The sequence below is a fragment of the Macaca mulatta genome, chromosome 5 (genome assembly GCF_049350105.2).
Source record: "Macaca mulatta isolate MMU2019108-1 chromosome 5, T2T-MMU8v2.0, whole genome shotgun sequence".
Classification (NCBI taxonomy): Eukaryota; Metazoa; Chordata; class Mammalia; order Primates; family Cercopithecidae; genus Macaca; species Macaca mulatta.
In genome coordinates, this window is record NC_133410.1 from 53,181,930 (window position 1) to 53,209,575 (window position 27,646).

General features: G+C 35.3%; 1 protein-coding gene across 2 annotated transcripts in view; it reads right to left on the reverse strand.

Annotated features, from left to right (window-relative positions):
- CFAP299 (cilia and flagella associated protein 299) overlaps positions 1–27,646 on the reverse strand; it is a 646,399-nt gene that overhangs the window by 361,033 nt on the left and 257,720 nt on the right. The window contains exon 4 of one of the 2 annotated variants that reach the window (XM_078002640.1): positions 20,464–20,514. The exons of the other annotated variant lie outside the window; for it this stretch is intronic. Within the exon in view, the coding sequence (XP_077858766.1) occupies positions 20,464–20,514 (51 nt within the window). The remainder of the gene's footprint in view (positions 1–20,463; positions 20,515–27,646) is intronic. 2 annotated transcript variants of the gene reach the window in all.

Consider the following 27,646-nt stretch of genomic DNA (forward strand, 5'->3'; position numbering starts at 1 on the left):
TTTCTACCTTATCAATACCTCTTTTCTTAGCATTGTGCTACAGCCAGATACTGTGAAATCTTAATATTAACTTGTTTCCTTAGCTCTTGCAAGAATATTTTTGTGTGTGGAGAGTTGTTCAAATCAATATTCCTGTGAAGTGATGATTGCCAAAGAGTTCTACTTTGACATCTTGTTCCACCCATCTCTTCATTTGGTCCTATTCATGTCTAATTATTTTTGTTTCATTTCTGCCTTTTTTGTCTCATAATTTTTGTTTGTTGCCATGAGTATTAACATTAGACTATCCCCTAATATTAATTTTATCTTGGACATATTCTTGTACATTTTGCCTGGCATGTTGCTTGACTTTCTTAACATCAATTAGTTTACTTATATACTTTAGAATCTTGACTTGCAGACTCATTCAAGTGAAAGGAATACCTCTTTCCCCTCCTTTCTCTCTCCTGCCAATATTAGCCTTCCTTATTTCTTGTTGAGTTGTTTCTACTTACCCTCCTAATAAATTGAGTGTAGACCAGAAACATAAAATATTCCCTTCTTCCTGATGAGATCGGTCAGTCACTAACCCAGTGGGAAACTAGGAAACTAATTTAATTTCTGCTTTTTAAAAAAAGTGACATGTTGATCCTCTCGCTTACTTTGGTCTACAGTATCCTACAAAGCCATAGCCCCAAGCTCTTAGTTACAAATATAATGCTAACCTCCTTTCTTGAGAGAAAATTGATTGAGCAAGAGTCATTCCCATCCCAGACATAAAGCTTAAGCTCATTATCTCTAGTTTCAAGTATTGCATGGAGCTTTTTTAGACTATGTGAGTCAGCAGTTGCATCCTAGTGGACTGCAGCTGTAGATCCACTCACAACTTGGCATTTCTGGCCTATAAAATGTTGATTCTGCTTTTGAGCCCAGATAAATCTTATAGGTTTTCTTAATTTTTTTATCTTTCACTGATATTATTTGGTGTAGACATGGTACTTTAAATATAAATCATTTTGCTATCTGAGCCAGAAATGCAAAGTTATTATTAGAAACATATTGACAATAAAAAATTATAAAGGCCAGTCAAGTTGTAATATGAAACAAGATGGTTTTAGAAAAGATGCCTATAAAAATATATTTAGTCAAGAAAGAACACATTGGTGTACCAAGTTTTGAAACAGAATGCTAAATTAATATTCTGTGGATCTAACTCAGCTGGGGATGACCCAGTCCAGATAGTAGGGTTATAGTGCAGTGCAGTTAAAATCACTCTGTGTTGATATAAACAATAAAATAAAATGTCTCTGCATAGGTCAGACCAACTCTAGACTGTTGTATTTATGTTCAGTGCAATCGCCCTTCACTTCATTTATCTCACATCCTTTCACCTGGACTATTGCAAGCTCTCCCAGGTAGTCTCCTATTATGTTTTTCCTCTCTCATGATCAGAAAAATTATTTTTCAAAAATAAAATAATGGCTAATTTTTGCATTAAAGAGTCCAATATTTCCCTGTGCTTATAGGAAAGAGCCTAACTTCCTATGTATGGAATTGACACTTCATGATCTGACCCCAACTACAATCTCAACTTGTTTAACTGACACTTAAGTGCCTTCTCTGTCAGCCAAAACTTTCCCAACACAGTGCATCACTCTATCACTACTGGTTTTTCTTCTAACTGGCTCCTCTACCCACAATAGTTTGTTTTCTTCTCCATATGCTCCCCTTAGCAGTCCTCACCCCAGCACCCCACAAATTCCTACTTCTTTGAAGACCTGGAAAATTCTTACTGCTTAAGACCCAGGACAAATATCTTTCTTTCTGAATGCCCCAGAATTTGACTCACTGCTCATTTGAAGCATTTAATCATGCTGTAATAATTATTTGTTGAAGCATTTACTGTATCATATTACTTTTATAATTATTTTTATAAACAAATAATTAACATAACTATAAGACCTTCTAGAGTCTTTGTCTCATTCATCCCAGGATTTTCAGTGTCTGGAATAGTGCTTGGCATATGGAAATACTCCATATTTGTGATAATCCAGCTTCAAATCCAGTACAATATCCCTCTTCCAAACTAGTTGTAAGAATTCATTTATTAAATCAACAAATGATCTTGTGTCAGAAGAATGTGCAAAGAATGGGATGAGAGATTAGAAACTGCCATATGAAAAAGAATGAAAAATAACAAAATATTTATTTTAGGTAGGAAAATATTTGAGGAAGACAATAAGTTTGTCTGTAACTATTGGTAGAGAATTTTACTTGGTATATCCCAAAACAATTTCTTTAAATCTGATATTGAATCATTCATAAACTATCCTAATAGAACTACTTGACATGTTCAGCAGTCCAAGCCTACCCATTGGGAAAAGGAAAGAAGTTATCTTCAGGTGCCAACATTCAAATCATCTTAAAGTTGAATGTGGCTCCTTGCCTATAACTGAATCCCCCCAAAATTCATTTTTTGTTATATACTAAATACTTAAGGCAATAATTAAAGGAAGGAAACATTCTACTGAAAATATCCACCGGGAATCTATTAGTAACAAGGTATCAGTGCTTTAATAAAGGTTACTTGGTTGATGATAAAAAAAAAGATAGGCTGTTAGGTAAGTGTGGAACCTGGACGTAGCAACCACAGAAATAGCAGCTTCAATTATTTTAATAATCGGTGTCTGTGAGGCACTCTATATACTTATGTTATTTAGTTTTCATTATAAACCAACTTCAAAAGGTACACATTATTTCTCTCACTGTATAGAACACTCCTAGAGAGGTTAAATTGCCAAAAATGTCATGGCTAGACAGAGATTATGCCAGAATTTGAACCCAGATCTGCTTTATTCAAAAGTCAGTGTTCTGTTGACTTTCTGTAGGGAACAGATTTAAGCAGACAAAAGAGGCAGGAGAGATAATCAGTAATGTAATGTCGATTGAAGATGGCTTCAAAGAACTCATTAAATCAAGGGATGAGAATGATGAAAAGAATACAGAGACTGACCTGGCTTTATCAGTATGGTATCAGGAATCAAGCCATCATCCTAAAGCAACTGAAACATAGTTTAAGTTCACCCAACTGTAGAGCAAACAGAAAATCCAAAATATAAACATAAGATATGTTAAATTCCTTTCAAAACTGTTATATGAACATGTTGGCTATCCCTAAAAGTAGAGCAACATCTTCTTCATCACCATGCCATCTCTGGCAACTCCATGGTCATTCCCTTGTTAACAAATTGCTCTCTTCATTCTTCTCTGGAGTGATTCACTCACTGATTGGCCACCCATAAAAAGTTATACATGGTACAATGGTATTACTTATCTTAGTATACCAACAAGCAAGGGTAGTGACATACATGCAACCCTGAAACCCTGAGGATTGTTGTGTCTATAAATCCACTTCACAGCCTTGACCACTGTGTTCGGCTTGCAGGTATTGAATCAAGTGTGTGCTGATGGATGGATTATTTTTACATCACTTTCCATACATATAACTCATGAAAATATTTAGCATTCAGTCTGAGAACAAGAACAAAGACAAAATAATGCCTTGTGTTTTATATCATATATTTAAAAATTGTTTCCACAATTCTACATCATCTTATTCTCTCAATGCTTATGATTATTGATGGTATTTTTCATTAAAATGTTTCTATAGAAATTAGAAAATTGGTCGGGCGCAGTGGCTCAAGCCTGTAATCCCAGCACTTTGGGAGGCCGAGAAGGGTGGATCACGAGGTTAGGAGATCGAGACCATCCTGGCTAACACGGTGAAACCCCGTCTCTACTAAAAAAATACAAAAAACTAGCCGGGCGAGGTGGCACGCGCCTGTAGTACCAGCTACTCGGGAGGCTGAGGCAGGAGAATGGCGTGAACCCGGGAGGCGGAGCTTGCAGTGAGCTGAGATCCGGCCACTGCACTCCAGCCTGGGCGACAAAGTGAGACTCCGTCTCAAAAAAAAAAAAAATTAAATTAAATTTAAAAAAAAAGAAATTAGAAAATTATAATTTTGAAGATTATTTCATCATTTTCACAGGGGAAAATAAACAGTCAAAATCCACTGTGACAAATTCTCTCAATCCCAGTTTATCCCATTCCAATGAAGAGATAATACATAATCACTTTATTAGACACAATATATTATGTGTCTATTAATAAAATATATGTGTGAAAGCACATTTTAAATAGGTAAATGAAATAAGCTGCCACATCCAGTATAGGTGCCTGGAAATCAAAAGAGAGTTGTAACTGCTTATTAAATACCTAGTCATTGACTGCACTGTGTTTGGAGATGACAGCAAACACTGTATTCTGTATTCAGCCCTTCAGTAGTATTGAATATCTAAAGAATATTTAACTATATTCTAGATATGTAATATGTAAGCCATCTAGTTAGGTGGTTGAACACAATATATAATAAACTTATGTTTTCTTCTCTTATTGGTTTCTTCTTTCCTTCTTTTAGTAGTCAAGAGAATAATAAAGGTTGTGGAAATGGGTCACTAAATGTTTTTCAACACTAGGTATATTCAGAAAATTTCACGTGGCTCAATCAGGAAGATTAATTATTTAAAAAAGCATAAGAAGGAAACAGAATGTCAACGCTGAAGAGAAGGTCCTTCAGTGCTCTGACTGCACCTTGGACAGGCCACTGCCACCTTGTGGCATTTTGGTTCAATAGTTTTGATACATCACATTCCTAATAAATCAGAATAAAGTTTGAATTTAAAAGTGATCATCTTTCCTGAATATTTTCATTGGGAGTAAACTGTTTCTAGCTGTATTTTAATGCTGTGAGAAGTAATTATTTTTATATTTTGTTTGTATTTTCACATGTTCAGACAGAACAATTACCATCTAATAAAATAAAATATTCAACTACTTAAAATTGTCTCTAATTTCTGAACAACTTCAAAAAGTGATGGAAAGCCAAAGCTCCCTTAAGTAATAAATATTACACATACAGGTGTCATACTCCTCTATTTTTTAATGAATAATTTTAGCATGGTTTTCATATGTACTTTGTAAACAAAGTTTTTATTTTATTTCTATTATTGGAAAGCGTTTCTTTTCAGCTCCCACAACTAGTAGTCTATTTTATTTATAATATTATTATACTTACCCTTATTATTCTAAGTAAAAATCCACTTGTTATTAGTCAACTTATCCTCAATTGGATTGGGAAGGAATTAATTTAATGTATCGTTTAGTTTAACAGCAATAAAAGTGATGGAAATAATTGGAGTTCATGTGGCTAATTAGGCTGCAAGATCCTTCAGAGACAACTCCCTTCCCTCTGCCTCAACTACTTGTACATAACTTTTATATGATCTTTCATATGATTTTTACTTATGTTTCCATGTTGTCTTCTAAGAATCCACTGATGCTTACTTCATATCATATTATCCCCCAATTATTTCTGCATATCCCTTCGGTTTTTTCCTAACACAGTAGAGATCGTCAAAATTTTGGATCTATGACACTTGACTATAAGAACACCTGATAACAAACTTGAAAGGATTATATTGCATTATTATCAAAGTACTTACTTGGCTGGTTGTCCTTCAGTACTATTCATTGTTTGAGAAAAACTGTTTACTCTCCTTACTCACATGCTCTGAGAGAAAATTTTTACACATGGTAGATAACATTTTTTTCTATAAAACAGCTTGCCTTTATACTGTATCTCTTACCTCTTAATTCTAAGAAGTATACTTTGCTTTATCTTTAATTTTTTTCTTCGAACACCTGAAAGAGTAAAGTTTATTCCTTCCAGACCTGACTTACAACCATGACCATAAGATACTTCATATGCTATCAGGGTTTAATGATTACCCCTTCATCCCAATCTTTCCTCTTTGCAACAAGCATAGGACAACCTATGCAGTATGCAGACCACCATATATCACAAATTTTTCTTTTATTCCTCCAATTGTGATGGTTAGTTTCTTTTCCTTCTTAATTTAATGACTATGTATTCCATTCTGAAAGTAAGAAGACATGACTGTATGTATTTTTAATTGCTTTGGGCAGATCTTTAAATTGCAATTACTCACGTGGGCCAAGACATGCAGTGAGACAATTGCAAATGATTCCTTCCTCTGTAATGTTTTGACCACACAAGAACAAACATATCAAAGTGCTTACCCTATAGGTTCAATATGTTTTAAGGCATACTTGTTATCCCTTAGTTATTTGATCTATGCCCTTCCCTATTAAATGGATTAATTTCCAGAGTTTTGGTTATCATTATGATGGGCACTTTTATGTAGGAATGTCTTTTAACATTAGGTGGGTAGTAGGGCAGGCCAACATTCAAATTCAGGAAATACAGAGAACGCCACAAAGATACTCCTCGAGAAGAGCAACTCCAAGACACATAATTACCAGATTCACCAAAGTTGAAATGAAGGAAAAAATCTTAAGGGCAGCCAGAGAGAAAGGTCGGGTTACCCACAAAGGGAAGCCCATCAGACTAACAGCAGATCTCTCAGCAGAAACTCTCCAAGCCAGAAGAGAGTGGGGGCCAATATTCAACATTCTTAAAGAAAAGAATTTTCAACCCAGCATTTCATATCCAGCCAAACTAAGTTTCATAAGTGAAGGAGAAATAAAATCCTTTACAGAGAGCAAATGCTTAGAGATTTTGTCACCACCAGTTCTGCCTTACAAGAGATCCTGAAGGAAGCACTAAACATGGAAAGGAACGACCGGTACCAGCCATTGCAAAAACATGCCAAAATGTAAAGACCATTTAGGCTAGGAAGAAACTGCATCAACTAACCAGCAAAATGACCAGTTAATATCATAATGGCAGGATCAAGTTCACACATAACAATCTTAACCTTAAATGTAAATGGACTAAATGCTCCAATTAAAAGACACAGACTGGTAAACTGGATAAAGAGTCAAGACCCATCAGTTTGCTGTATTCAGGAGACCCATCTAACATGCAGAGACATATATAGGCTCAAAATAAAGGGATGGAGGAAGATCTACCAAGCAAATGGAGAACAAAAAAAAGCAGGGGTTGCAATCCTAGCCTCCGATAAAACGGACTTTAAACCATCAAAGATCAAAAGAGACAAAGAAGGCCATTACATAATGGTAAAGGGATCAATTCAACAGGAAGAGCTAACTATCCTAAATATCTATGCACCCAATACAGGAGCACCCAGATTCATAAAGCAAGTCCTTAGAGACTTACAAAGAGACTTAGACTCCCATACAATAATAATGGGAGACTTCAACACCCCACTGTCAACATTAGACAGATCAACGAGACAGAAAGTTAACAAGGATATCCAGGAATTGAACTCATCTCTGCAGCAAGGAGACCTAATAGATATCTACAGAACTCTCCACCCCAAATCAACAGAATATACATTCTACTCAGCACCACATCACACGTATTCCAAAATTGACCACATAATTGGAAGTAAAGCACTACTCAGAAAATGTACAAGAACAGAAATTATAACAAACTGTCTCTCAGACCACAGTGCAATCAAACTAGAACTCAGGACTAAGAAACTCAATCAAAACCGCTCAACTACATGGAAACTGAATAACCTGCTCCTGAATGACTACTGGGTACATAACGAAATGAAGGCAGAAATAAAGATGTTCTTAGAAACCAATGAGAACAAAGATACAACATACCAGAATCTCTGGGACACATTTAAAGCAGTGTGTAGAAGGAAATTTATAGCACTAAATGGCCACAAGAGAAAGCTGTAAAGATCTAAAATTGACACTGTAACATCACAATTAAGAGAACTAGAGAAGCAAGAGCAAACATTCAAAAGCTAGCAGAAGGCTAGAAATAACTAAGATCAGAGCAGAACTGAAGGAGATACAGACACAAAAAACCTTCCAAAAAATCAATGAATCCAGGAGTTGGTTTTTTGAAAAGATCAACAAAATTGATAGACCACTAGCAAGACTAATAAAGAAGAAAAGAGAGAAGAATCAAATAGACGCAATAAAAAATGATAAAGGGGATATCACCACTGACCCCAAAGAAATACAAACTACCATCAGAGAATACTATAAACACTACAACACAAATAAACTAGAAAATCTAAAAGAAATGGATAATTTCCAGGACACTTATACTCTCTCAAGACTAAACCAGGAAGAAGCTGAATTCCTGAAAAGACCAATAGCAGGCTCTGAAATTGAGGCAATAATTGATAGCCTACCAACCAAAAAAAGTCCAGGACCAGATGGATTCACAGCTGAGTTCTACCAGAGGTACAAGGTGGAGCTGGTACCATTCCTTCTGAAACAATTCCAATCAATAGAAAAAGAGGCAATCCTCCCTAACTCATTTTATGAGGCCAACATCATCCTGATACCAAAGCCTGGCAGAGACACAACAACAAAAAAAAGAATTTTAGACCAATATCCCTGATGAACATCGATGCAAAAATCCTCAGTAAAATACTGGCAAACCGAATCCAGCAGCACATCAAAAAGCTTACCCACCATGATCAAGTGGGCTTCATCCCTGAGATGCAAGGCTGGTTCAACATACGCAAATCAATAAACGTAATCCAGCATATAAACAGAACCAAAGACAGAAAACCACATGATTATCTCAATAGATGCAGAAAAGGCCTCTGACAAAATTCAACAGTCCTTCATGCCAAAAACGCTCAATAAATTCAGTATTGATGGAACGTACCTCAAAATAATAAGAGCTATTTATGACAAACCCACAGCCAATATCATACTGAATGGGCAAAAACTGGAAAAATTCCCTTTGAAAACTGGCACAAGACAGGGATGCCCTCTCTCACCACTCTTATTCAACATAGTATTGGACGTTCTGGCTAGGGCAATCAGGCAAGAGAAAGAAATCAAGGGTATTCAGTTAGGAAAAGAAGAAGTCAAACTGTCCCTGTTTGCAGATGACATGATTGTATATTTAGAAAACCCCATTGTCTCAGCCCAAAATCTCCTTAAGCTGATAAGCAACTTCAGCAAAGTCTCAGGATACAAAATCAATGTGCAAAAATCACAAGCATTCTTATACATCAGTAACAGACAAACAGAGAGCCAAATCATGAATGAACTTCCATTCACAATTGCTTCAAAGAGAATAAAATACCTAGGAATCCAACTTACAAGGGATGTAAAGGACCTCTTCAAGGAGAACTACAAACCACTGCTCAGTGAAATAAAAGAGGACACAAACAAATGGAAGAACATACCATGCACATGGATAGGAAGAATCAATATCGTGAAAATGGCCATACTGCCCAAAGTAATTTATAGATCCAATGCCATCCCCATCAAGCTACCAATGAGTTTCTTCACAGAATTGGAAAAAACTGCTTTAAAGTTCATATGGAATCAAAAAAGAGCCCGCATTGCCAAGACAATCCTAAGTCAAAAGAACAAAGCTGGAGGCATCACGCTACTTGACTTCAAACTATTCTACAAGGCTACAGTAACCAAAACAGTATGGTACTGGTACCAAACCAGAGATTTAGACCAATGGAACAGAACAGAGTCCTCAGAAATAACACCACACATCTGTAGCCATCTGATCTTTGACAAACCTCAGAAAAATAAGAAATGGGGAAAGGATTCCCTATTTAATAAATGGTGCTGGGAAAATTGGCTAGCCATAAGTAGAAAGCTGAAACTGGATCCCTTCCTTACTCCTTATACAAAAATTAATTCGAGATGGATTAGAGACTTAAATGTTAGACCTAATACCATAAAAACCCTTGAAGAAAATCTAGGTAATACCATTCAGGACATAGGCATGGGCAAGGACTTCATGTCTAAAACACCAAAAGCAACAGCAACAAAAGCCAAAATTGACAAATGGAATCTAATGAAACTAAAGAGCTTCTGCACAGCAAAAGAAACTACCATCAGAGTGAACAGGCAACATACAGAATGGGAGAAAATTTTTGCAATCTACTCATCTGACAAAGGGCTAATATCCAGAAGCTACAAAGAACTCAAACAAATTTACAAGAGAAAAACGAACAACCCCATCAAAAAGAGGGCAATGGATATGAACAGACATTTCTCAAAAGAAGACATTCATACAGCCAACAGACACATGAAAAAATGCTCATCATCACTGGCCATCAGAGACATGCAAATCAAAACCACAATGAGATACCATCTCACACCAGTTAGAATGGCAATCATTAAAAAGTCAGGAAACAACAGGTGCTGGAGAGGATGTGGAGAAATAAGAACACTTTTACATTGTTGGTGGGATTGTAAACTAGTTCAACCATTATGGAAAACAGTATGGCGATTCCTCAAGGATCTAGAACTAGATGTACCATATGACCCAGCCATCCCATTACTGGGTATATACCCAAAGGATTATAAATCATGCTGCTATAGACACATGCACATGTATGTTTATTGCAGCACTATTCACAATAGCAAAGACTTGGAATCAACCCAAATGTCCATCAGTGACAGACTAGATTAAGAAAATGTGGCACATATACACCATGCAGCCATAAAAAAGGATGAGTTTGTGTCCTTTGTAGGGAAATGGATGCAGCTGGAAACCATCATTCTCAGCAAACTATCACAAGAACAGAAAACCAAACACCGCATGTTCTCACTCATAGGTGGGAACTGAACAATGAGATCACTTGGACTCGGGAAGAGGAACATCATACACTGGGGCCTATCATGGGGAGGGGGGAAGGGGGAGGGATTGCATTGGGAGTTATACCTGATGTAAATGACGAGTTGATGGGTGCTGATGAGTTGATGGGTGCAGCACACCAACATGGCACAAGTATACATATGTAACAAAGCTGCACATTGTGCACACGTACCCTAGAACTTAAAGTATAATAATAAAGAAAAAAAAAAACATTAGGTGGGAATGTATATCTGCCACCCTTAGTGGAAGTAATTTGAAGTAATTTTTTTCTGTTGTAAAGTGTTAATAATAGGATTTGAAAAGAACATTCCCCTCTAGGCTACAGACCTCTTGAGCCATCTGAAATGATCCTAGGGAAGTGGACAAGGTTGTACCATGAACCAGACTTATCATTTGGTGAGTTCACAGCAAGTCATTCATTCGCTTGCTCTGCAAAGAACAAAAAGCTAAGTTGATGGCAGTGTATAGGGGCATCTGCCAGTCAGGAAACTGGGACTGGTGGTCAAGCCCAAGGAAAACCAGGCTCTTTTTCAATAAATGATAACATCTAACGCAATTTTGAGCAACTCCGGGTAAATACGACATGTTTCTTAGCAACAACATGAGCACTAAAATAGAAACACTCCCAAATTTTCCCATTTAGAACTAACCTCCGGTTACATCTCTAAAGGCCTAATTAATATTCACAATTTCATTACTTTTTAAAATTGCCATTCCTTTAATGATGAACCACCTGCCTTTTCTTCATTTTCTTTTTCTTTTTTTACACTATAAATAGTGGTCTAGCACTCTCATTCATGTATCTTTAAAATTCTATTTCTATAGACAGTTTTAAGAGTAGGGATTGCTGGATCTATAGTTACATTCATTTTAGTTGTATAGAGATAGATAACTTCCCAAAAATGTTATGTTGTGGTATTATTCCATTAGCAATCCATCTCAGCATCTTTGCTAGCATTGCTAATTTATTAAACATTCAATATTTAGAATTATTAAAATAAGTATATTATGTATAAAATGTACATATGTGTATGTATATATGTATGTCTAATTATACCCCATATGGATGTTCTATCTTCTGCTCATTTTCTCATTAGAATGGTGTATACATGTTCAGTAAAATATTTGCATTTTTTATCTGGCTAGTATGTTGCGACCATCAGTACATCATACAACTCCGAGAAGTATAATGAGGATTAACCTAAATATACATTCTTAGGGCCGCCAGGAAAGCATGTGATGAAGTGAGGTGAGCATTGTCTGAATGTCAGGAGTCCTGGCTGCCCCAACTTAGCTACTAACTTGCATTGGGAACTTGCGAAAGTCACTTTTCCTCACTCAGTTTGGTTTTTTTTCTCTGTAAAATAAAGTTGGGACTAGATGATCTCTATAGCCCTTTCACTTGGGAGTATTTTTTATGTATATATGCATATTTATAATACATAATATATACTTATATGTATAAAAATTACATATATAAAAGTACACGTATGTATATAAAAGTTTATATGTATATATAAAACATTATAGTTCTTTTTAAGTCTTTTATGTGAACTTTTAACATATACAGCCAATAAATTTAGCTTCAAAACTTATCTATTTTGTGTGTTTTGGAGCCAACAGAAGGCCAGGGGTCACAAAGAAGAGTCACATGGGCCTGGTTCCAGTCCTAGGCACCATAAACACACAGGTGAAACTTTACAGTTTAGTTGGGAAGACACAGAAGCACAAACTTAAATGGAAACAGCCTATGATACAATTAAATGTAATATTTGTTAAATTTTTAGGTGAAGTTAATGCTCAGACATCTGAGGTTGTATTGACCAGTGAGAGGAACTAGTTCTTTTTTCCGAGGGTGAGTTAGTAACTGAGTACTAATAGTAGGAAAGCAGTGTTAATTACCAATTCCCAAAAGCTGAAGGAACAAATGGAGGTGAGAGTGACTGCCCCTGCAAGGTACAATACTTTGAAGGAGGGATTGAGGGCCAGAAGCCCACTTTACTCTTGGGCCACAGTCAATAATATGGTTACTTTTAATAGAAGTGCCTCAATTTCGCTGAAAGGGCTTGCAGAGGTTGCTGAATGAAATAGCGAAGGATCCTATTTAGAAGTATTTTAGAAATTACTTCTTAACTATCTTGCTAAAAGTATCAAGATGGATGTCTAAGCGGGGCATGGTGGTTCACATCTGTGATCCCAGCTACTTGGAAGGCCAAGTCAAGGAAGATCACTTGAACCCAGGAGGAGTTTGAGGCTGCAGTGAGCTATGATCATGCCACTGAACTCCAGCCTGGGTGACAAAGCAAGACCCTGCTTCTAAAAAAAAAAAAAAAAGAAAGAAAGAAAAGAAAGAAAGAAAGATGCCTGCAAGCCTACTTTAGAGTGAATAGATGATGTAAGCTTTCTAATCCAAAGTAGATACACTACAGTAAGGTATTAAAATATTTTTAAAGCTTTACTTTGTAAATAAGTACGACTTCCAGCAACCCATTTCTTATACATAGACACAAATATTAGAAAAAGTAAACACATTGTTATTTACTTTGCACTTGTACAAGTTAGCTTCCATATCACTGTTTACCTAGCCAATGAACAATATTTGACCAGTAGATAGCTGGTGATTTCTAAATTCTGCACTCGGATTGTTTGCAGTTCCCTAAGCTCAAATCAGAGTTCCTAAAGTCTACTAAACTAATTTGCTCAGATTAGTAAATATTAGCAGCTTTAGTTCTCAATATTAGTCAAAAGTTAGTGGCTGCAATAGAAGGCCAGAAAGAGTTAATGTAATAAAAATATAGAAATTTTCAAATAAAGTATATCATTAAAATATGAATGAAGTTTTAAAACATGTTACCACTGAGGAAATCCATAATATCACATGGTATTTAACATATAATTAGCTGATAAACATTTAAATTTTTCTATGAAAAAATGGGAAACCGGGAGCTATAATTAAATATACTAATTTACAATGTTTTGGTGTAAATGCAACCAAAGGTGTCTCTTGCATGTTGATATTAAAATTGTGTTTTTCTCTGCTGATCAGATACCATTTCAAAACATTTCAACTTCAAACAACATTTAAACAACATGTGTAAGCATTGTTTTTACAAAATGTTTAATAAATGAGATTAATTCATTGAAATTCAAGACTTGTAACCACATTCAGAAAGAGCCATATTGCTAGCGATTGCTAGTACTTAATCTGTCAACTTAAAAAACAAAAGAAAGAAAAGAATGAAAAAGCATTGTCTCACGTCTTCTAATTTCTGTCACCCAAACTACATCAACTTTGCTCCCAACCTTTTAGGAGGCAGACAGGCCTCTGACTACACCCGCCACACTTGCTGCACCCCCACAGTGCCTGATTTTGGGGCTTTCCCACCTTGCAAATCAAATCCAAATCGTCTTCTCTAATGACAGTACCTGTGATGTCTATTAGATCAAGAGCTCCTTTTCAATAGAAGTGCCTTAGTTTAAAGTTAGTGCCTCACCACTAGTATGGACTGCTTGTCATCTCCATTAAACATACAGCTATGGGGGTCAAGGTCATTATTAGTCACACAAATGCACCTCTTAGGACACTTTCTCTCAGGAACGTATTTTCTATTGGTTTTGAATCACTCCTTGAAGACTTAAAATATTCTAAGTAGCCGTTAATTTTAATCAAAACTCTTTCCATTAAGATAGAAAAATATAGCATTATTTCAGTGCAAACTGACAACATTCCGTTGGAGTAAATTTCACTTGAAAATAGATGATTTGTTATATATACAGAAATGAAAAGTGGAATACAAAATTAGAAGTGTCCTTAACAGACAAAGCAGATGCTCACATACTACAGTTTCAAATAACAAAACCCAACTTTACACTAATTGGAAAATAATAATGATACATTAAATAAACTGGAGAAAATGAATCAAACATGTGCCTGCCTGCCTTTCTGTAGCAAAGGTATGAGGAATAGTTAAGAGTTATCAGTTATAAACTGAAGAGAGATGTATGTTTCCTCCATCATTTTTGTCTCAGCTAACAGTGTTTTAGTCAAGCATTAGTCTTCGCAAGTACAGATGAATTGTGAAATGCAGTCAGTTGTAGAGCAGGGCCATCTTAAAGTGCACAGAGAAATGATGTTAAACTGAAAGGCAGTGGGTTTCGAACTTTAATGAGCTTAAGCCTGAATACCAGATGACCTAATTCAGTGGTCAGCTTTCCACAAAATCAACATAGGTGATTCTGATGCAAGTGACAGATGGACTGCATTTTGTAAAACACTGCTATGTGGTATGCATGCATAGCAATAAAGCATAAAAGTCAGCTGAAATGTTGGTGAAGGAGATAGGTTCAGGGAGGAAAAAGTGTTTCTATTTGTCTTAATTGGCATTATGCATGTAACCTAGATTTGAAGAGCTAATGAAAGAAATAACATAATTTTTGTTTATAATAAATTGAGTTAAATTATTTAAATCTATTTGAATTAACATATGTGCTAACCAGTTTTAGAGTTAAATCATTCAGTAAAATAGTGTATTCATTATCCTTAGAAAACGAGGGGTTCTACACAAGATGCGACGCCAATAACTTCAAGTGTCAAAGCTCTGGGCCGGGTGCGGTGGCTCAAGCCTGTAATCCCAGCACTTTGGGAGGCCGAGGCGGGTGGATCACAAGGTCAGGAGTTCCAGACCAGCCTGGCCAAGATGGTGAAACCCCGTCCCTACTAAAAATACAAAAATTAGCTAGGCGCGGTAGCATGTGCCTGTATTCCCAGCTACTCGGGAGGCTGAAGCTGGAGAATCGCTTGAACCTGGGAGGCAGAGGCTGCAGTGAGCTGAGATCGTGCCACTGCACTCTAGCCTGGGTGACAAAGTGAGATTCCATCTAAAAAAAAAAAAAAAAAAAAGCTCTGTATATTTTAGCATTTCTATGGACTCTTCCTAAAATTAATTTTCTACTTCCTGTACAAACTGAATATACTAGAAAATATTTAAATTGGTATAGGTGACTTATGACATTTACCACTGAGTTAAGATAAAATGTCCTGAGTTAATATCTCAAATCTACCACTTACCAGCCTTGGGGAAATTGCATAGCTTCCCATGCCTTGCTTACTTATTTGTGAAATAAGTTGCATATCTCATGTAGGATAGTGGGGAATCAAACATGTAAATGCATGTGAAAGAGCCTCATAACATGTCCAGCACTTCATTGTTACTTTTCCTTTCTGTCCTAGGCTGTTAGTCTTGCAATTCTTACTGCTATATTTGGTTCTTTTAGTTTGATGTTTTTATCTTTAGAAGGTGACTAAAACAGACAATCAAGCTTGTTAAGAACTACATGTTAAATGAAAGAGAGTGCCCAAGGCCACACTATTAGGGTTTGAACTACTTAACTAATTTAAAACTATGTACTTAATTCAGAGTTCAAAGGCATTTTGAACTACTTAATTAATTTAAAACTGTGTACTTAATTCGGAGTTCAGGGTGTTAAATTCAATCTCTACTTAAGATGGGGGTATTATTGAAATAGTTTAAACCACAGAAAATTATTTAATGTAAGGATAATTTGGGTACACAAATAGGGATAATTCAACTTCTCAAATCATTTCATATAGTTACAGAGATTTCACAAAACATAATGTTAAATGACAGAAATTCATTTTCAGCCCTCTATATGGATGGGGTGTTTCTGCAAATGAAGTTATTAGTTGATTAGGCCTGAAATAGATACTATAGGTTTTGTCTCATCAAACTCTAATAACATGTCAGAACCTATTTAATAGAAAAAAACTCTAATGATAAATGTGTAATCATTTCCAGAGAAATTAAATCAGCATTGTGCTTTGAGATAATTTTTTTTTAGTTTAGTGACAAATTGAGTCAATCTATCCCTCTCACTGAGTTTTAGGGTCTGTTTTTCTATTTACAATTTTATTTTTCTCCTGAAGCGGAAGGAGATAAGAAAAGACAGAATGTAAGAAGTAGGGTATAAAAATAGAGAAATTATATACTTCCTTTGTGTTCTGGAAAAAATAAAACACTATGCTTTGCTAATAGTTGTGGGAGGTTATGTGTTTGCATGGATTCTTTGCGGTATCACTAATCTACAAAAAATTGGCACATACTTTCCCTATGAGGGATAAAATAAAACAAAACAACAAAGCTTTGGAGCATGACCACCTTTGACGATTTGTGAATTTCACACAGCATTTATTCATTAATCCGGTTCAGCATTAGAAAATTGACAAAAATATTGGCCCTCATACTCAGGTATATCAAGCCAAATACACTTGTACTTGAAGAATTATCTGCTTGGGACAGTGTATGGTGTGGGCTGTAATGACACAATTCAGTTATTCTTATTTCTTCAGTCAAGACCTACCACAGTGAGTGACAGGGTTTACAGGTAAAATATTCAGTCTTCCAGCTCCCATTTTATCCTTCAGTTAACAGGGAGTTAAGAGACTGAATCCTGAAAACTTCCAAGAGAACTCAAAAGGGTTTGCTCAGTGGAGTTCAAATATCAGGCTAAAAGCAAGTTGCAATTGATTTGAACCCTGCTTCCTACAAGTGTCCCAACCCAGGTGTGGTCTGGATTTGATAAAACATTAACTTTGTTCTCTATGTAAATAAAATGGTGGCTACACAGGTGCACCTACTGCATGGTATTATGGGCAACCACAAAGTTATCAGAGTGTAACTTAGAAAAAATAAACAGAACAAGTGTGCTAAAGGGCACATTTAGATTGCCGTTGTAGATTGTGTATACAGTTAAATCATTCTGTCAAATAAGTTTAACGTAGTTATTGAATATAATGTATAGTTCACATGGAAGCTAATTTGCCCAGCATTCCCACATGTCCCCTGATTTAGTGAACATTTTAAAACTTTGCTCAACAATTACATAACAGGAAGGTATCTAAAAGTAGAGAAAGAAAAAAAAGTGGTGTTAACTGAATGCGGAATAAGCTATGCTTCCTTTTAATATCTTTTGTGAAATGACAGAATGATAGAGAGCACTGAGAACATTTATTACTGACAGGTGTAATTTCACCCCTACTTGAAAGGCCATGACTTTAAAAGGAGATGAAAGCTTCCAGCTGATGAATGAGGGAAGAAAAGTCTGACAGGAATAACATGACTGTCTCAAGGGAATTGAGTCATGTGGTCCTGCGGTTTACCATTTGGCCATGAAGTTACAAAGATTTACAGTGTGCTCTAAAGGGGTTTGGAACCCGTTTATTTGCATTTACTTTTGGACGGCTGATAGAACAACTTAAACTTACAAGGTGACCAGCTCATCACCCAACTGATAATAGCATAATGGTTATCAGCCTCCCAGAGCAACATAACCAAGACTGCTGAAACCCTCCTACAACTAAGTTGGAGGGCTGATAACAAGATTTGAGATAGCCATGTGGGTATAAAAAGCCTTTATTATTATCATTGAATAGAATCGATAGGTCTGCATCTAGAAAGGAACTTTGTAGATTTTATGGTATCAGAAATAATGTCTCAAAGGACGTTTTAGCTTTAGGTCCATTTTGATGAAAACTTTTTTTAAAAAAGTTCTTTAAATGGTACTAACTAAACTAATACACATTCTGTACTACTATTTTTAAGGTGCTGAGCTAAGAAACTGAGTTTCAGAATATTAACGTTGTAAAAGAGAGAAGATAAAGTGTGAATTACTATAGCCTGAGAAAGAATGTGACAGTGACCTAGGAAAGACAGAAGATAGAATGGGAGACAAAAACGAGAAGTGGCTATTTCTCTGGAGGCACTAAATTTGCATACTATTGTGTTAGATTTTGCTCTTGTTTTCTTAAATGTGAATATTTTTGCCACTTCAGTACTAAGTCCAGGTTAGGGGTTGGGGGACACTGAGAGTGCTGCTGGGTTCAGTAATATTCACTCCAGTTAAATCAGTGTGCTGTCTTCTAACAACAGAGAGCAGACTCTTATTTCTGTCCACGCCTCACTAATGTCATTTTTTTAGAGCATCTATCAAATTAAAAAGACTGTTAAAGCGATCAGAAAGAACAGATATAAGGAGGAACCAGAATCTCTTCAATTAATAAATTACTTAGACCTACCTTATAAAGCATAAAAATAAAATAAGTAGGCAAATTCTCTGCAAATCTATAGACACTAATAAGCATTATTCAGCCTTTTTAAAAGTCTTTAAAAACATCCTGTGGGTAAAATTATGCCCAGATATAATCTGGATAAGGATAGGCTTACTAAAGTGCATTTGGTTTGTTCAAACATAGTCTAGAATTTTTAACTTCTTTTCACTATATCACTTTGAGGGTCATTTATAGACTATTCAAACACAATTATTACTTCCTTGGACAAAATTCATTAGTCAGCACAGGGATATGAGCACAAAAACTTATAGAATATAGAATATAAACATGCAAATATAGACAAACCACATATTACTAGAGAACTATCAAAACATAGTTACACATAAAATGGCAATTATAAGAAATTCCACAAATGTTAAAAAATAGGAGAAGTGGTACACATTAATTGTGCCATGAAAAAAAATCATGTTCCATTATTACTTTAGCCCTTTATAAATATAAACAAGAAATAAAAAATAACATTAACATTTATTACTCTGGACTACTTAAAATTATATGATATTAAATAAATATTCTGTTGATAAAAATCCAACATAAAGAGACATATCTAAATAATCTTTACATTTTAATAAGTAAACCCTATAAACCAAGCTTAAAACATTTCTAAAAGGACATCCTTCTTCTACCAAATAGCTCCCTTCTCTCACTGCATAGTTTCCTACCTTGGAAATATTTGTAGGAACAGCATGACATAGTTATCAAGATTCTTTAACATAACTAAATAATATCACAGAAAGAAGCTCCTAATAACTGGGAATATTATTTTGATTTCACTGTCAAGTTTTGCTAGCGTAATTACACACAAGGCAATATTCCTATTTATTTACAAAGTCATGTTATTTAACCCAATATATACTTATTTTCTTAAGCGTTTTACATTTCTGTACACAGGAAAGTACTCAAGTAGCAAATATATGTATAGCCCTTGGAAACTTTTCCAAAAAATTCATCCATATGTTCCTTTATATTGAGTTATAACCCCTGACTTAACAGTCTCAAACACTATGTGAATATAAAATACCCAATAAAATAAAGTTAAATGTGGGCCAATCTCAAGTTATTTTTAGAACTGTATTTTATCATGAAATGTTTTCATATAACATTTTCTTTTTTCTTCTCCTTTTAATCATCTCCCTCCTTCTCTGTGCGCGCGTGCACACATACACACACACACACACACATATGCATGTGCCCTGTAAGCTTTACCCAGTTTTACACAAGAATTCTAACCCATTTCTGACCCTTAACATGATTGTTCTGTTTCTAACTCTATTATTACTCATTAAACCTCCTGGCTTCATCCCATTGGTAACATCTGCTTTCTATCAATGCCAAAGACAACAGGTTCTTTAAGCAAACTTTCTTTAAAAAAAAAGATTTTAAAACATAAGAGTTGTATGGATTTTTTAAGTGAAAATCTAAGTTCCTGCATTAAATCTACAATGAGTTTTTTTCAAAATGAAAGCCTTCCATTTACCCTAAGAAAATTCTGGAAATTATCAACATCTGTACATTGCAATAAAAGCACTACTTGTGACTGTCATTCATCAAGCTAGTGAGTAATTCGGAAAACAGTAGCAATAGACTTTGGAGTGGAGTGTATACGTAGGATGAAGCCAAAATGTTTTTCTAACTTGTAAAGGAAACTTTTCCGTAAGCAGTACTTGCTGCCAGTTGCTTCTTCAAGGTATGAGCAGCATCAGTCTCCTGTTGATTTAGCTTAAATAAATTAAGAGGGGAAATCCAAGTGAGGTGTATTCCACATGTTAACAATCTCCTACCTAAAGTATAGCTTGCACCCCACCCTCTGGTACTGTTGGAATCAGTTATCTATTTCCTAATTACTTAGGCTCGACAACACTTGTGAATGGTATAAAAATTAAGATAGCACATATCTTTAACATGAATATCTCCATATATTATAATTGTACAGATAAGTATGTGTGTATATATACACACATATAATTAATTGTATATAAAATTGTAATATAGTAAAATTTAAAAGAAACTTTGGCTATGAAATGCTTTCTAAATGTCTTCACTATACTACATTCTAATCTAAAATAAACTTAAGCAAAACTATTTCATGTAACCTTCATATTGTTACAATACATAGGCTCCCAGTTCAATGTAATTTCCAAGCTGGCCCCACTATGAAAGATTCATGACCATAATTAAATTTCTGTTCCCACAGAATTAAGAAATGGAAAGCAAGTATTTCACCTTTGCAGTGACACATTTCCCAGTTCTCCTTGCACAACTTAAATTATAATACAAGCCCTCGAAACAATCCTTTTTATTCTGAATCATGCCCTTCCAACACACATAGCTTTCAGTCTGCAGTCAGAAGCTGAGCGATCATTGTTGACTTCTTTGACTTTATGGAAAATAACACAATGTTTCTCTGCTTTCTGAAGTAGGAAAATGTTGAATTCTTATATCTTGGTGTTTTCTCTTTTCTTCTGACTTACTATTCATTTTTTCCCTAATTATCTGATGTTGACAGCTCTAACTAATGGCATCATCACCTTCTTGCCTCCCTCATTTCTTCCCTTCTCCATTCCTCCTTCTTTTTCTTACTTTCTCTTCCTCATGGTTTCTCTGTCTCACTGATGTCTCTCTTCCACTTCCTCTCTGTTTCTCCATCCTCTACTTTTTGCTTTTAAGAAAGGCAGAGTATCTAGATATCCTTATGAAGTAGAGAATACATGAACCAACAAAACTCTATAGTACTTCTTGTTGCTTGTCTATCTAAGGAGATTAGATATTGAGAAAAATTTCAGGTATGATGAAGAAGTTTAGGGAACCACAGGGCCATACAATAAAAATATTATTTAATATTCTATTAGCTATACTCTTCCTGAGAAAGTAATCCTCCAGCTGCCCTCTGAAAGACATAAAAAGTTCACAATAGAAAATTGGTAAGAAAATTTGATCATAATCTTGACTAGATGGTCCCTGTCCTCTTTTACTCATGTAAGGAACCACTATCCCCAAAAAACTAGCCTATCTGACTTTCTTCTTTCCTTCTTCCTTCCTCTATCCCTTCCTTCCTTCTGCAAACATTACTGAATGCACCAAAGATAAGAAAAGTCAAATGATGATTATTAAAGTTATTATCCCAATTTAAATGTAAAGGTGAACCTGCTGGAAATTTATCTTACAGTTAATATCTCACAAAAGAAAAATAAAATCTTAGTTTTGTATCAGCGAAACATTTTTTTAAAAAAGCATATCATTTAGAGTGTAGATTTAAAAATTATGGTATACCCATATAATGAAATATTATTCAACCTTTAAAAAGACTGAAGCACATTTATATTAACTTACATCACAAACTAATCCAGGTATATTATTATATGAAAAGAGCACACCATGGAAGAATACGTGCAGAGTCTAATACCATTATTTCCAATATGGAAAAGGAGTTTGGTGTTTATATCTTTAAGAAACAAATGTACATCTGTTTGTATCTATATACCTATTACTGTAGCTATGGCTATATATATATATATATATATATTTTTTTTTTTTTTTTTTTTAACAGAGTCTTGCTCTGTTGCCCAGGCTGGAGTGCAATGGCAGGGTCTTGGCTCACTGCAACCTCTGCTTCCCAGGTTCAAGTGATTCTCCTGCCTCAGCCTCCAGAGTAGCTGGGATTATAGGCACCCACCACCACACCCAGCTAAATTTTTGTATTTTTAGTAGAGATGGGGTTTCACCATGTTGGCCAGGCTGGTCTCGAACTCCTGACCTTGTGATCCACCCACCTTGGCCTCCCAAAGCACTGGGATTACAGGCATGAGCCACTGCCCCTGGACTAGCTATGGCTATATATCTTTGTATGTACTATACTCAGAGTATTTCTGAAAAGACTTACAAGATACTCTTAGCTGTAGAAAGGGACACATGGTTAGGGAATGGGGTTTTCACTTTTACAATACATACCACCACTGATTTATTTGTTTGCTCACACCTTTATTAATTTTAAAAATGTATTCATCAGCTACAATAGTTAAGAGCTTCATTGACTCTTCACACAGCAAGTGTTGTGGCCTCTCATAGGAATGCAAAAGAAAGGCAAGTTGGCCCCTATTGCCCTAAGAGGACTTCCATGGTCAGGCAGAAGCTATCCTACCCCCAAAGCTGTAGGAGACAGAGATGCTGCCGATAAACCAACAGAAAACAATGCAGAATGACTAACTTTTGTTCAAAAAAAAACCTCAGAATGTTAAAAAAAATCTTAAGTGTTAATAAAAATAATAGGTAATACTAGGTAAATCTGAGTAAAGCATATACAGGTATTCTTTGTGTTATTCTTGCATCTTTCCTATAGTTTGAAATTATTTCCAAATAGGAAGATTTAAAGAAAAATAAAGAACAAAAGCTAGCATGGCAATGTTATTAAATAGGAGACATACAAATGTTTTATTCTTATAAAAACAAATAAATATCTTCTTTTAATTTTGTTCGCTGGTTATTCAGAGCCAGAGTGAAATACCACAAGCAAAATCTCATTCTTGAAAACACATTCCTGACATTTGTTTCTATTTCTTTTATTTAGAAGCTGATGTAGTAAAGTCAGTAAGAGCATTTTGTAATGCCATTTCCTCTTGGCTATATAATCTAGTTTTCAGTTCTCCGGTCTGTATTTAGAGTAAAATATATTAGTGTCTTTTTATGTTTAAGAAAAAGTGAAAACACTTTAGAAAAATCATTTTGGTATTTTCCTTCCCCTCCCATCACACCACTTTTTACTTTTGGAAAGTAAAGTCATAGATACGTTCAATAAGCGTTTGGCTGAAAACTAAATGTTGTTCAAAAGAAAATGTATCTGCACCAGAAGTATCTCTTCAATGAAAATCATCTACCTCTTTCTAAAATATGAATAAATTATTTCAGCATGACCTCAAGTAGAATTACAAATAACCATTTCTCTTCTGAGGTATGCATTTTATATGACTCAGGCATGAAAAATGTAGCTTTGAAAATGTTTCTCTGTAACTGACCTTACCTTGTGAGCCCCCATTTTCACTGGTAGCAAAACATATCATCTTGCCAATGTAAAATAAACTAAGTTACTTTTTCTCTAGCTCAAACTCAAAAGCTCTGAGGAAAATATTTGGGCAGTTCAGAATTCTCCTCTCCATCATCCTTTCCATTTTCCTAGGATTATATGCTTTTTTCTGGTATTATATTGGCCTCTGAGGACAAGTGTCTGATACAAAGTCATTGATATCTATCCATCCTGACTTTCTGACGTGACGTGTAATTCATACTTTTGTACAATTCATATTTGTTTTTTGATTGTCCCTGCATTCACCTTGAAATGTAAGCATCTCACTTTGCTTTCCAGTTGCCAGTCCTATCCAGTTCATTGTGTCCTCCAAGTAATAAACTGGAAACCTTTTCATGTTTGCCTAAATGCACTTGACTTTAAGGGTCTGTCATCAGGCCACCTGCTGAGGCACCTCATGTATTCACTGCCAATATCCAGGCACCATTCTGGACACGAAGCATTTCACTGGGGCCTGTAATCCAGGTAAGACTTTGAAAGCTAGGTGAAGATCCCTCTTGAGTTTCAATTGTCAGCTTGTGTCAAGATGTCAATTGTGTGAAGACATCAAGATGTATCTAGAGAGTGGAGTACTGGACTGATGCCCAGGGACCCACCACTGCCTAACTTTTAGTCACATACACTTCCAATTATCTTAATGACAGCTGATCAAACTTTTTTGTACGATTAGGCAGAAAAAAAGTGCATCAGCTTGCATTTTCCCTTACTTTATTATTTTCTATACATGCCCTGAGTCCCTCAAGCATTTAGCTTTTGACAGTCAAAAGATATTTCCTCTCCCCAAAACCCAACTTTTGAAAGGTGAGTTCTTTTAAGATAGTGTTTCTGTTATCAGACTTCAAATTTTTCTTCTGATTTGGGTCCTCCCTTCCCTAGGCCAAGCTACTGAAGGAATTAAATCTCCTAAAGGTGAGGATAATGGTTCCAACAAGTAAAACTTCTGGGTTTAAAATATTAATTTTATTCTAATGTGTAATTTTATATTCATGCATTTTTTAAGTGAACACTTTACCTTTGTTACCACTTGAGTTAAAATGTTGTATTAATTTTTTTAAAAGAGACAGCATGCAGAAAAACAAATAAGGTCCCATTATTCTACCACTCAGAAATAATTCGAGAGATTGTTTTTCTTGCTTTCCTAAATGGAGATATCAAGAGAGATGGAGTTTTTTATTCTTGGATTACATGTTGACAATATTTTAAAGCCATTATGCATTTTCAATCTTATTACTAGTTGTACAGTATTCTATCATATAGATGAATGATGCATTACTTGAACAACTGATTGCTGTTAGAATTGAGTTCACTATCAATCTTTTCTAAATTAAAAAACAATGTGCTAAACAAATATTTTCATACCTAAGTCCTTAAACACATTCATAAATATTTTCTTTGAAACAATTTTTATAAGTGGCTAAAGGATATACATATTATTCTACCTATTGTCACATATTGCTAAAATGCTCCTACTAATAGTATAATGTGATCATGGGACCCCCTCAGACCCTCAGCACTCAATAATAGCTATTATAATAAACATGTATGGTTGTGCGTGTGTGTATGTATATATGTGTATGCATATATGTACATATATATGTATATATATTATATGGAGAATCAAAAATTGTACCTAACTATGTTTTAATTTAATTTAGATATTTTGCACCGTGTATTTCTAAAGTGATTGCTAGGCATTTGGGCATTTTCATGTCCATTCATCCTTCTGCTTATTTTTCTGTTAAGAAATATGTTACATCTTTTTAAAATTAATATGTAAAATATGCCAACATAGTTTTCACATTTGACCTTTCATATTCTCATTTTGCTTACAGGGACATGCCAAAGTCTTCTTTAGTCAAATCCATAATTCCTTGCTTTTGATATTTTTGGGTTTGGTGTCATGCTTAGAGATCTTCTTTATCCTAAGAGTATCTAAATATTTGCTTATACTTTTGGGAGTATGGGATCATGAGCAAAAGCCACCAGCACCTCATAGTGCAAATATAGCATGGGGGGCATCAAGAGAAAACTGAGAAGCAGAGAAACAATACAGCACACCCTATCCCCATTCTTCACCTCCATCACCCACTGCCCAGGTCTGTGTGCACATGGCCAATGTTCCAGCAGAGAAGGGCCTTGAGTCAGTAATGCCTCATGTATTTATAAGGCCAAAGGGCAAGAGAAGCTTTGTGATCTGGAGTGGGAGCAGACTTTTTCTCACAGGATGGCCTTGTTAGAAAGTGGGAGCCTCTGGGTCCCACAGGGTGTCCTTCTCTTAAACTAATAGACTTGTTGAGCCAGCTCTCTACTAAGCAACCAAGGAAGGAAAGAAAGATTAGCCACCAGGACCAACCAGACTTGTTTCTCATCAACCTATATTAATAGTTGGTTAATTTCTATATTTAATTTCTATGCTAGAATTCTTCTCTGGTATAAGGCAGACATCTATTATTTGGTCTCCTTGCAGAACTTTCTTAGTAGTGTTAATGATTTTTCAATTAGTTCTCTGGAACTTTGGAAAAAATTACATCTTTTCCATTATGGATATTTTGGACTCTTCCTTTCCATGTTCACACATTTTTAAAATTAATTTAATTATGTTATTTCTTATGTTAGAGCCACTAGGATAAGCCTGTACAACTGAAGTGATTGTAAGCATTCTTGACAAGTAGCCAGGCATTAAAAAGCACATATCTAGCATCTCTTAACTGCCTTTCCTCATTTACATTTATTTGGAACCTGTTGAATTTTGTTTACTTTTATTTTAAGTTCAGGGGTACATGTCCAGGTTTATTACGTAGGTAAATTTGTGTCATGGGCATTTGTTATACAGATTATTTCATCACCCAGGTTTTTAGCCTAGTACCCATTAGTTAATTTTTCCTGATCCTCTCACTCCTCTTACTCTCTATTCTCTGATAGACCCCAGTGTGTGTTGTTCCCCTCTAAGCTCCATGTGTTCTCATCATTTAGCTCCCACTTAAAAGTGAGGACATGCAGTATTTGATTTCCTGTTCCTGCATTAGTTTTCTAATAATAATGGCCTTCTGCCATTATTGGCCTTCAACAAAGGATATGATTTCATTCTTTTTGTGGATGCATAGTATTCCACGGTGTATATGTACCACATTTTCTTTATCCAGTCTATCATTGACTGACATTTAGGTTGATTACATGTCTTTGCTATTGTGATAGTGCTGCAATTTTTAATCACATCTCTCTATCCCTTACTCTTCCCTGTGGAAATGAATGAGAAAGTGATCCATGCTTATCTCACCTGGATGGAGATAATCAAGCAATAGCCCTGAGTGTGAGGTGATGTGGTGACCCTAGGTGGGGTCCACTATACACAACAAACTTTGAGTCTGACTGTTCCAAAGTCTAAAAGAGGGGGAAAAATACAATAATGGCAAGCCCATTTGCTTTCACTCTAAGCCATCATTCCAGTATAGATTTATCTGCTTAAGAGTTAGTATTATTTTTTCATTCTATCTATCTGATTTTAGAATTTTCTCTCAACTACTTGCAAAGGTAGGTGGGACATAATGAAGGCATAGTAAATAATGCCCTAACAGTATTTATGTATTCATATGACTTACATCTCAAAATGCACAAAATATGGTATGTATAGTCAAGGAAAATTTATCACATAAAAAAGGTTAAGAAGTATCTAAGTCAGATTCATTCAAAATTTAGGCACAAAACTAAGTTATAGGAGCACAAATATCCTACTTTAAATAATGTCACATGATAAAATAGTGAGATTAAAAACTA